The 12,286-nt window shown below is 43.2% G+C and overlaps 1 protein-coding gene across 1 annotated transcript in view; it reads left to right on the top strand.

Annotated features, from left to right (window-relative positions):
- Nucleotides 1–12,286, top strand: part of LOC115467293 (cytochrome b5 reductase 4-like) — a 178,570-nt gene that overhangs the window by 25,247 nt on the left and 141,037 nt on the right. The window contains exon 3 of the mRNA XM_030199138.1: nt 1,035–1,135. Within this exon, the coding sequence (XP_030054998.1) occupies nt 1,035–1,135 (101 nt within the window). The remainder of the gene's footprint in view (nt 1–1,034; nt 1,136–12,286) is intronic.

The following is a 12,286-nucleotide window of genomic DNA, read 5'->3' as shown; positions in this document are numbered from 1 at the left end:
CTATTGAACTTACGTTGCCGAAACGCAGCACGCAGATCAGCAGAGCTCCCGTCGGCCTTCCTTCTCTGCCTGTGTCCCGCCCTCGTGTGACGTAACATCGGCGAGGGCAGGACACAGGCAGGGAAGGAAGGCCGACGGGAGCTCAGCTGATCTGCCTGCTGCATGTCGGCGATGTAAGTTCAATACCGAAGAGAGTGCTCGGGCCGGGTGGAGGGGGGCGGCGTCGGCGGCTCCGTGTGGGGGGGAGCGGTAGCGGCGACCTCGGGGAGGGGGAGAGGTAGCGACATCGGCGGTTCCCTCCCTCCCCTTTGCGCAGTAGAGACTTCCCTCTCTGTCCCGCCCCCGTCATCACGTATTGATGCGGGGGCGGGACAGAGAGGGAAGTCTGTACTGCGCATTTGCGGGTGAGTACGGTTACTCGCCGTTTATGTTTGATTTTGTTTCTCCTTTATTCCACTCCTTTCAACCTTTGTCTTCCCCCCCCTTTTTTTTTGTTTTAACATACATTTCTTGCATCTCTTGTGTTCGACTTGTTTTCCTACTTATTGTTTTGATGTAAGTGGGAAGGGGGTCAGAAGGTCAAACGGAGGAGCAATTTGACAGCAGTGACCTTGTAGCACTTAGGCTCTAGGTTGAGCCTTCAGTTATGATTCAGGTGAGTTCTAGGTCTGTTGTGTTTTTATTTTATTGCTTGAAAAAATTAGAGTACGTTTAAATATTTCACTAATTTATGTCGAAGTCATGATAAAGTCTTCTTCAAATTTGATGGCTCTTGTAATCTTTAAACTTACGTGTGGGCGGGGGTCAGGGAAGGTTTTTCACTGGAACATGAATATAGTTCTTGGCCGCGTTTCCAGGAATTACTACTCTATAATATTAATAGAAGTGTGTTTTTTTTTTTAATCTAAAAACCTTAGTACTTTCTCACAACCTGTAATGTGCTGCAATGTTTGTGTTTAGTTTTTTTTTTTTTCATTTAGAAAACTTTTGAGACTTATTCATTAATTTTCTTTTTAATTTTTTTTTTTATATAGGGCTTGTGTTTAATGTCACTCCATACATGGAGTATCATCCTGGTGGGGAAGATGAGCTGATGAGGGCAGCAGGAGCAGATGGTACTGATCTTTTTGATCAGGTAAGTGTTCATGAAAGGATTGTCAGACCTTTTCCTGTTAACTATGGTTGTCTCAAAACCCCATGTAAGGTATTCTGCAGTTTGACTGATAGGCTGGCAATGTAGTGATATCTCTGCTTGCGATTTGAGATGAATATCAACAATGTGGCTCCCATAATTTAAAAGCAATCGGAGACTGCTGCTTATTTCCATATATCTTGTCCAAGAACTTAAGAATAGCCACACTGGGTCAGACCAGTGGTCCATCTATCCCAGTATCCTGCTTCCAGCGGTTGCTAATCCAGATCACGAGTATCTGGCAGAAACTCAAATAGTGGAAACATTCCATGCTACCAATCCCAGGGCAAGCAGTGGCTTTCCCCATGTCCATCTCAATAACAGACTATGGACGTGTCTCCCAGGAACTTGTACAAACTTTTAAAAATCCCGATATGCTAACTACTGTTACCACATCCTCCGGCAACGAGTTCCAGAGCTCAACTATTCTTTGAGTGAAAAAATATTTCCTCCTATTTTTGTTTTGTTTTTTTAAATTTGTTTATTCATTTATATAGTTTACACAAGCATAAATCTTGTTACATGTAAATGAGGATACAGAAGAAATCAAGTATATTATAATCATCTCTATATATAAAAGGCACCACCAACGTTCTAAATGAAGCCTCCAGCCGGAAGTGTGAAGGGGTAGAGATATCCGGTTTCCCCATGAGTGTCTGCCCCGCCCTCGCTCTCTCTGTAACACAAACAGTGAAGGAAAACACAGCAAAGCAGGAAATCAAATCGCTCTCTCTGTAACAGTGAAGGACTCAGAGGGGGGAGGGGAGAGAGGGCAGAAGCCCTCACTATCTCTGTAACACAAACAACAGCACAGCAGGAAACTTAACACTGAAGGACTTGACTCCAAGGGGGGAGGGGACAGAGAGCAGAGGGGAAGGGAGACAGGGCAGAAGGCAGGGACACACACACTTCCACATGCACACAGAAGAAAACCTTGCTCGCCCCCCCGTTTCATTTGCATCAGAAACGGGGCTTTTTTTACTAGTGATATATAATCAGAAGGAAACATAAAAAGATTCTTTTGTCCCTTCCTTAGACCATAAAAATTGCCTGGGGGGGGAGGGTGGAAAGAAAAGATCAGGGAAATCTAAATAAAAGGAACTTAACAAACCAAAAAGGCATTCCTTCCACCTATACATACTTAATGCCTGCTGTTGTCATGTTTTAGCTACTCTTTTCAGGTCTATGAAGGCTTTCAACTGTTCTGGCATAAAGAAAATGTACTTAAGTCCCACATATTTAACTATATGTGACAAGGCAGTGGCCGTAGCTAGAAGGTTGTTAGGCTGTATAGAGAGAGGTGTGACCAGCAGACGGGAGGTGTTGATGCCCCTGTATAAGTCGTTGGTGAGGCCCCACCTAGAGTATTGTGTTCAGTTTTGGAGGCTGTACCTTGCAAAGGATGTAAAAAGAATTGAAGCGGTGCAAAGAAAAGCTACGAGAATGGTAAGGGGATTTGCGTTACAAGACGTATGAGGAGAGACTTGATGACCTGAACATGTATATTCTGGCAGAAAGGAGAAAGAGGGGTGATATGATACAGACGTTCAAATATTTGAAAAGTATTAATCCGCAAACTAACCTTTTCCGGAGGTGCAAAGGCGGTAGAACGAGAGTACATGAAATGAGATTGAAGGGGGGCAGACTCAAGACAATTGTCGGGAAGTATTTTTTCACGGAGAGAGTAGTGGATGCTTGGAATGCCCTCCCGCGGGAGGTGGTGGAAATGAAAACGGTAACAGAATTCAAACACGCGTGGGATAAACATAAAGGAATCCTGTTCAGAAGGAATGGATCCTAAGGAGCTTAGACGAGATTGGGTGGCAGAGCCAGCCGGTGGTGGGAGGCGAGGATAGTGCTGGGCAAACTCATACGGTCTGTGCCAGAGCCAGTGGTGGGAGGCGGGGCTGGTGGTTGGGAGGCGGGGATAGTGCTGGACAGACTTATATGGTCTGTGCCCTGAAGAGGACAGGTACAAATCAAAGTAGGGTATACACAAAAAGTAGCACATATGAGTTTGTCTTGTTGGGCAGACTGGATGGACCATGCAGGTCTTGTTCTGCCGTCATCTACTATGTTACTATGTTTACAAGGATATGCTAACAGGAATGTTGCACCCAATGACCATGTCTCCCCTCTTAATTCCAGGAATTTCTTTCTTCTGTCTTGGGTGACTTTAGTAACATCAGGAAATATCCACAGTTTCTGGCCACAAAATATTTGGTGCCTATTCTTGAAGTAAAGTTTCATTATTGCATTAAAACCCTGCTCGAACACAGATGGTGCCAAAAGAGTGGCCCTATTAGTTACTTCAGTTAAAAGAGGCCTCCAAAATTAAAGAGATGTCTTTCAAGTCATCAGATTTCTCATGTTCTAAGACTTCATGGGTCTCTTCTTGATGTTTTTTTTTTGGAAGGTAGAATAATCCTCCTGTTTGTTTTAAAAGTATTTCCATTGAGTTTCATTGAGTGTCCCCTGGTCTTTGTACTTTTGAAGGAGTGAAAAATTGATTTGCCTCCACCTGCTCCACACCTCAGGATTTTGTAGCCCTCGATCATATCAGCCATCTCTTTTCCAAGCTGAAGAGCCCTAAACTCTTTAGCCTTTTCTCATATGGGAGCAGTTTCGTCCTCTTATCATTTTTGTTGCTCTTCTTTGAACCTTTTCTAATTCCATTATATCTTTTTTGAGATACAGCAGCCAGAATTGAACGCAATAGTCACAGTGAGGTTGCATCATGGAACGATACAGAGGCATTATAATATTTTTGGTCTTATTTTGCATCCCTCTCCTAATAATTCCTAGCATCCTGTTTACTTTTTTGGCTGCCGCCGCACACTGGACAGAAGATTTCAGCATATTGTTTACAATGACACCTAGGTCTTTTTCTTGAGTGCTGACTCCTAAAGTGGAACCTAGCGTCAGATAACTGTGATTTGGATTATTCATCCCAATGTACATTATTTTGCGTTTGTCTACATTAAAATTTCATCTACCATTTGGATGCTCAGTCTTCCAGTTTCCTAAGGTCTTCCTGCAATTTTTCACAATCTGCATGCATTTTTGACAACTTTGAACAGTTTTGTGTCGTCTGCAAATTTAATCACTTCACTGGTTCCGATTTCCAACTCATTTATTAAATATGTTTTTTTTTAGTTCCAATATTTTTATTGTGAAATTTAACATATTTAATAAATTTAACATATTTAATAAACACCATTAAATATGTTAAATTTCACTGGTCCCAGTACAGATCCCTGCGGCACTCCACTATTCACCCTCCTTCATTGAGAAAAATGGCTCTTTAACCCTATCCTCTGTTGTCTGTCCACTAACCAATTCTTAATATACAGAAGGACATTTCTTGCAATCCCATGACTCCTTAATTTTCTCAGGAGTCTCTTATGAGGTACTTTGTCAAAAGCTTTCTGAAAATCTATACACAGTACATCAACCAGCTCACCTTTAGCCACATGTTTATTCATGCCTTCAAAAAATGAAGCAAATTGGTGAGGCAAGAGCTCCCTTGGCTGAAGACATGCTGATCTGTCCCATTAAAATATGTTTGTCTACGTGTTCTGTAATTTACTACTACTACTTAACATTTCTAGAGCGCTACTAGGGTTATTGAGCGCTGTACAAATTAATAACTAAGGACGGTCCCTGCTCAGAAGAGCTTACAATCTAAAGGACGAAATGTCAAGTTGGGGTAGTCTAGGTTTCCTGAGTAGAGGTGTTGTGATTAGGTGCCGAAAGCGACATTGAAGAGCTGGGCTTTGAGCAATGATTTGAAGATGGTCAGAGAAATTATAAATTTTATTCTTTATAATAGTTTCCACTATTTTGCCCGGCACTGAAGTCTGGCTTTCTGGTCTGTAAGCTCCCAGATCACCCCTAGAACCCTTTTTAAAAATCGTTGTTGCATTTGCCATCCTTCAGACTTCAGGTACTACGGACAATTTCAGGTTATAGATAACTAGCAGCAGATCAGCAATTTCATGTTTGAGTTCTTTCAATACCCTAAGGTGTATACCATCCGGTCCAGGTGATATATCACTCTTTAGCTTGTCAATTTGGCTCAGTACATCTTCCAAGTTCTGTGAGATTTCTTTCAGTTCCTCTGCATTATCACCTCTGAAAACCATTTCTGGTATAGGTTGATCTCTTTACATCTTCTTTCATAAAGACAGAAGAATTTATTCAGTCTCTCCGTTATGACCGTGGCCTCCCCTGTTGCTCCTTCTTGATCTAACAGTCCCACAGATTCGCTCGTAGGCTTCCTGCTTCTGATATACCTGAAAAAAAATGTTACTATGAGTTTTCGTCTCCACTGCAAGATTTTCTTCATGTTCTCCTTTAGCAGCCTTTGTCAATACTTTGCAACTGGCTTGACCGTGCTTATGTTGCTTCTCATAAACGCTCTGACTTTTTGTCAAATTTCTGAAGTGTGTGGGGGGAGGGGGGGGGGGGAAATCCAAACAAAGAAATCTGTGTGTGTAATATACAGATAAGTAAATTGGTTTTTTTTTTTGTTTCCACACCTTCCACAGAGAAGACAGCTATCACCTATGCTGTATTTTCATTTTGTTCATAGAATAAAAAGGGGGTTCAAGTATCTTAATATTCAGGCACTTGTGTAGCTTGTTTGTGACTTGTAGAATTAAGGTCCATCTAAATTAGGATCTGACTTTTTTTTTTTTTTTACTGAAAACTGATTCCTGTCTAGTTCATTTTGAGGTGTATTTTCAAAGCACTTAGACTTACAAAGTTACATAGAGGCATATTTTCAAAGCACTTAGCCTTCTAAAGTTCCATAGGTTTCTATGGAACTTTTGTAGGTCTAAGTGCTTTGAAGATTAGCCCCTTGATATGTTTTGACATATTTCTCATTATTTTGTAGGATTGACCGAGGAATCTGTTTTCCTTACACATTCCTAACCATACTGGCTATTTATGACGATTTGGTTTTGGTTTAGGGGACTTCTTAGATGCTGGAACACTTTTTTTTTTCCCCAAGAACCTTTTCTGGATAGTGGAAAAGAGTCTTTTTAGAGCAGTAGGTTTAGAGCTAGAGTAGGTAAGGCTCAAACGCTTAGACCATTGCCTCTCTTTGTAAGGAATAAGGAGGCAGTGGGAGCTGAATGCACTAGTGGTAAGGGAGTCAGAAAGTACTGGGGAAGTTCCCTATAGAATTCTGCAGGAGCAGGTGGGGTTCCCAGGGGTGCATCAGCATATGACTGGCATGGGCAGAAAGTGCAGAGGGGTTTGGGACTGGTTCCTGGTTGGTTTGTGGTCTTGGAGCTTCAATTGCTTTCACTGCACTGCAGCTTCTAACCCATCTGTGATAAGGAGCAAGCAGGTCTCTGTAGCATATTTGTTCAGTTCAGGGTGTGTTGGTGGCTGTGCTACTACTACTATTTAGCATTTCTATAGCGCTACAAGGCATATGGACAGATGGAGTCTTCGCCACTGTGGGAATGGCAGCCGTTTTTTTGGGCCAGTGTGCAAATTTTCTGTCCAGCACACTCCCTGGAGCTGCTTTAGAAGTGTTGTTCTAGGGTCAGGGTAGGTTGCTGGGAGCCTTTCTGAAGGGCATTCGTGTAGTCTCGCAGAAGTGGAGGGAGGAAGAGAAGCAGACCTCCCTGGAGTGCTTAGTGCAGTGGACTTTGATCCTGGGGAACGGTTCGATTCCCACTGCAGCTCCTTGTGACTCTGGGCAAACTGCTTTGAATGTAGTTGCAAAAACCACAGAAAGGTGGTAGATCAAGTCCTATTTCCCTTTCCCTATTTGAGATTCTACGTGGAAGGTTGCTAGTGGAAGAGTAGCCTAGTGGTTAGTGCAGCAGACTTTGATCCTGGGAAACTGGGTTCGATTCACACTGCAGCCCCTTGTGACTCTGGGCAAGTCACTTAACCCTCCAATGTATATACTTTCAGGCTTATTTTCGAAAGAGAAGGGCGCCCATCTTTCGACACAGGGGCATCCTTCTCACAGGGTCACACAAATCGGCATAATCAAAAGCCGATTTTTGGGCGTCCTCAACTGCTTTCCATCGCAGGGACGACCAAAGTTCACGGGGGCGTGTCAGAAGCATAACGAAGGCAGGACTGGGACGTGCTTAACACATGGGTGTCCTCGGACGATAATGGAAAAAAGAAGGGCATCCCTGGCGAACAGTTGAGCGACTTTACTTGGTCCTTTTTTTTTTTTTAATTTTTATTTTTATTTACAACCAAGCCACAAAAATGTGCCCTAAATGACCAGATGACCACTGGAGGGAATCGAGGATGACCTCCCCTTACTCCTCCAGGCCCAGCCCCCCCCCCCCACCTGTTACACTTGTGGAGGAAACAACGAGCTGTCCAAAACCCACCAGAAACCCACTGTACCCACATCTAGGTGCCCCCCTTCATCCCTAAGGGCTATGGTAGTGGTTTACAGTTGTGGGGAGTGGGTTTTGGGGGGGGGGGGTTGGGGGGCTCAGCACACAAGGTAAGGGAGCTATGCACCTGGGAGCTTTTTCTGAAGTCCACTGCAGTGCCCCCTAGGATGCCTGGTTGGTGTCCTGGCTTGTGAGGGACCAGCGCACTACGAATGCTGGCTCCTACCACTACCAAATGGCTTGGATTTGGTCGTTTTTGAGATGGGCGTCCTCGGTTTCCATTATCGCCGAAAACCGGGGATGACCCTCTAAGGTCAACCTAAATGTTGAGATTTGGGCGTCCCCGACCATATTATCAAAACGAAAGATGGACGCTCATCTTGTTTTGATAATATGGGTTTCCCAGCCCCTTCGCGGGGGACGTCCGAGGACGTCCTGAGGAAAACTTGGGCGCCCCGTTCGATTATGCCCCTCCACGTAAACCACTTTGAATGTAGTTGCTAAAACCTCTGAAAGATGGTATATCAAGTCCCATTTCCCTTCCCTTTCCCTTCTCATCCTACCTTACAGAACCTGGGGATTTGTGCCTTCTTCTGATGCTTGGTCTAGGGGTGGCGGGGTGGATTCCCACCCCTAGTCTTGGGACTTGGAGGACTATCTTAAGGCAGAGGCTGGGATCTGGCAAGCCCAGGTTATCACTTTTGTCCTTTGTGGCAGAGGTCGGTGCACTGGACCCTTCCATGGCTTTAGGAAAGGGTAGGCCCTCCAGGGACAGGTTGGTTTTGCTGTTCAGAATATAAAGCCTATAATTTGGTTTGAAATATCTGACCTCCGCCACTGATCAGGTTTCATCTCGGTGAGCTCTGATGAATGAGTGTAATCAGTTTGTGCTCTTTTTTTTTTTTTCCATTTCTTTTATTGATTTTCGATATACAATCAAGAGCTCACAACATAACAACAAGTAACAGTTTACAAAGTATGGCAATACCGGAGCTCACATGTAAGAAGTAGCTATCCATATCTAGGTTTAAAATTAAGTGAAGAAAAGAGATAGGGAAAGGGGGGGGGGGGGGGTTGGAGGGTACAGATCAAAGTATAAAACATGCATAGGCCGTAAAATACATCTAATTGAGTGCTTATCGCTGTACAATGCCGAGATATGATACAAGTGGCAGCCATTTCTCCCCTTATGCAGCAAAGCGAGAAGATGTCTTTGCAAGGTGTGATTCGTATTTGTAGATTTGGAGCACTAAGTTCCACCATTCCTGGAAGGTGGCTTGGTGCAAGGATTTCCAATGTGAGAAAATTGCCTTCAATGCTAAAGATACCATGGTGCTAACAAGAGACCCTTCACTAGGAGTCAGCAAACTTCTATAGCACTGATCTCGAAGAATCACAAATTTATAAGTGATTGAGCCAGGAAAGTGAAAGATGTCTACCAGTTGTGACCATATTTCTAGCCAGTATTTACGAAGGCACAGACAGTCAAATATTAGATGCTTTATATTACCCACTTGAGAGTGGCAAGACCAGCATACACTGTGCTCTTTAAGAATTATGGCTCTGGTCTGCAAAAGGGGCCGTATGATAAAATTACATCCTCGGTGAGCTTACTGATAAACTCGGTAACACAGTTAACTGCTGCAATAGATGGAGGAGAATTGTCTTCTCAGAAGGCAATAAGGCCTTAGTGGGGTGGTTCTTGGAGAGAGAGGAGTTGGTGGCCCCTAGTTTTTAAGGCTGTGATTTCTGGGTCAGTCTTAAATGTGCCTTGGCAGACAGTAATCGGTGGTGGTGGTGGGGGGAATCCTATAATCCCGGACCTTAATAGGTCCTCTCATCTCTTTACTTCCTTCTACCATTGCAGGGCAGTAAGTCCATTCTGGCTGATTTGCGGGAAAATGGGAAAAGATATGTTTTGCTTGTTTTTTCCTCAATGAACCTACTTTCCTTTTGCTTCTGAAATGCTGGGGATCCTCAAGGGTATGCATAAGTCTAATATATATTATTATTCGACATACTTCTAGATTACAGGTAGGCTCTTAATTTAGTTTTAAGCATAGAAACATAAAAACAGAGAAACATGAAGGCAGGTAAAGATTGTGTGTCCTATCCAGTCTGCCCATCCATATCATCTACAGTACACTATCCCTTCCTCTCCCTTACAGATCCTATGTATTTCTCCCAAGCTTTCTTGAATTCAGATACAATCTTTGTCTCCACCACCTCCACCGGGAGGCCATTCCACTCATTAATCACCGTTTCCATGAAGAGGTATTTCCTTAGGTTTCTCCTGGGTTTGTACCCTTTCACCTTTATTCCTTGCCCCTCATTCCAGAGATTCCTTTTAATTGAAAGAGACTCGCTGCCTATTCATTTACACCCAGTGGTGTGCTGGAGCAGGCTCTCACAGGCTCCCAAGAGCCGTTTAAGTTTTTAAGAATTTTGGGAGCCGGTTCTCCATGGCTACTTTAACAAATGGATCCCAAAATGTGGGCTTGGGCCCCTCCTGAATTCTCTTTTACTTTGCTGGCGAGAGAGAGCCCCCTGTTAACAATTTACCAGCACACCCCTGTAAATTACACCCCAGAGGTATTTGTGTTTGTCATAAGTGGACTTAGTGCCTTCTGCCATTGCAAGGCAGCTTACGCCTTCATTTTTTGATGGAATTGGGATCTCCGTCAGGCTAAGCCACCTGATTTTAGCTTTAAGGTAGCTATGACAAAGAAGGTGCGTTTTTGCTTGTAATGGACAGGTGGCTATAGTGTTAGGGCCAACTTAGCAGATTTGCCTTCAACTTCAGGGAGGAGCACAATGTACATGGACTGCTTTAGTTAAAAGGTTTGAGTCTCTGTTTAACCAAACTCCCTTTCTATAGCCTTTCTCCTTCTAGGCATCTATATGCAGTGGCTTCATGACTTGGGTCCAGTTTTGCCAGGAGGTTTTTCATGCAGGGCTCAGTCCGCAGAGAAAAGGCGCTTTCATCATGTGCATGGGACCTGGCAGCTCCTGGGTAACAACTGGTGAGTGTTATGATGCAGGGAAGTTCTTTGGTTGGACCCTCCATTCTCCTTGGTCAGAGATAGTTCAAGACTAAGCCACAAGGTTTAGTGTTGGGGTGTGTGTGTGTGTGGCCATGCTGTTCTGAAGCTCATGCACAGAAGGTCATCTTGAATTTGTTGTGCGATGTCTTGCTTCCGAAGACATAATGTTTATGTTCTTGTACCATAGTGACCAAGTTCCCTTCTCCACTACTGCCAACTCCAGACTTCGCGCCTTCTGTCTCACTGCACCCTACGCCTGGAATAAACTTCCTGAGCCCCTACGTCTTGCCCCATCCTTGGCCACCTTTAAATCTAGACTGAAAGCCCACCTCTTTGACATTGCTTTTGACTCGTAACCACTTGTAACCACTCGCCTCCACCTACCCTCCTCTCCTCCTTCCCGTTCACATTAATTGATTTGATTTGCTTACTTTATTTATTTTTTTGTCTATTAGATTGTAAGCTCTTTGAGCAGGGACTGTCTTTCTTCTATGTTTGTGCAGCGCTGCATACGCCTTGTAGCGCTATAGAAATGCTAAATAGTAGTAGTAGTAGTTCTCAGAGGCTGACTGATACTACATATGGGAATCCTGCTTCACTTTCACCCCCCTCCACCTAAAATCTTGGTGGTCTGGTCTAATTTCAAAGACCAAAATTTACTTAACTTTCCCTCTATTAAAGGGGTTCATTTAAAAAAACAGCTAAATTGTTTTTTCTCCTTTATCAAACTGCGTACTTACGGAACAGTCTTCCTGATGTAATTAAGCAACAAACTTCTTATTCTTTTTACAAGGCACTAAAAGCTTTCCTTTGCAGTAAATTTATAACTATGCTTATTTATAACTAAGCAAATTCTGACCTTTTAAATTCCAAACTTCTCAACTTTCTGGCTATGGGTGAGATACCTGATATTCTCTTTAATTTAATGCTTATTGCTTAATTAATTAATTTTGCCCTGTGAAACCTCTTATTTTCTTTCTTTCTCTTCCTGCCAAGCTCTGATAGAGAGGGAGGCTGCATTGCATCGCATTGAGGCTCTAAAGTGCATTTTACATTGTTGAAACTGATATAATTATTGGGAATATCTGGATTTATATTACAACAAGGAAAGTTTTTTTATATTCTAGGGCAATTTTGAAAGTTAAATCATTTGAAAATTCTTTGGCCAGACTGTACCAATTCTGGTCCCATCCAGAGAATTGCCTTGATAACAGCATTTAGCTGACCCATTGGGACTTATAATCCCACCCACCCCAGGGTTTTCCACTCATTTATAGACAAACCAAACCTCATTAACTTTACTCAATCACACACAGGCAGTCTTACAGACTGTTAACCCCAACTAAGTACACCTGTTCATACCCATTTCAACCAATCAGGATGACTTTTATTCTCTGCAATAATTGTGGTACTTTACTTTCAAGGCCAATCATCTGGAGATAAAGCTTGCCCTATCTGTCTTCAGCTATCTAGTTTTAAACAAGAGCTCAGTAAAGTAATGCAAGAATTGGATACAATTAAAGCAGCTTCTAGGACTGCACAGAAAAATAGCTTCTCACCACTCCCTCAAAGAATAAAACCACATAAGAACAGATGGTTCACAGTAGGCTCAGGCAGACTTCGTCATGTGACACAGAAGTATCCGCCCGCACAAGTGCTGCCACTAA

This window comes from Microcaecilia unicolor, chromosome 3 (genome assembly GCF_901765095.1).
Source record: "Microcaecilia unicolor chromosome 3, aMicUni1.1, whole genome shotgun sequence".
NCBI classification, from domain to species: Eukaryota; Metazoa; Chordata; class Amphibia; order Gymnophiona; family Siphonopidae; genus Microcaecilia; species Microcaecilia unicolor.
This window is presented reverse-complemented; position numbering and strand designations above follow the sequence as displayed.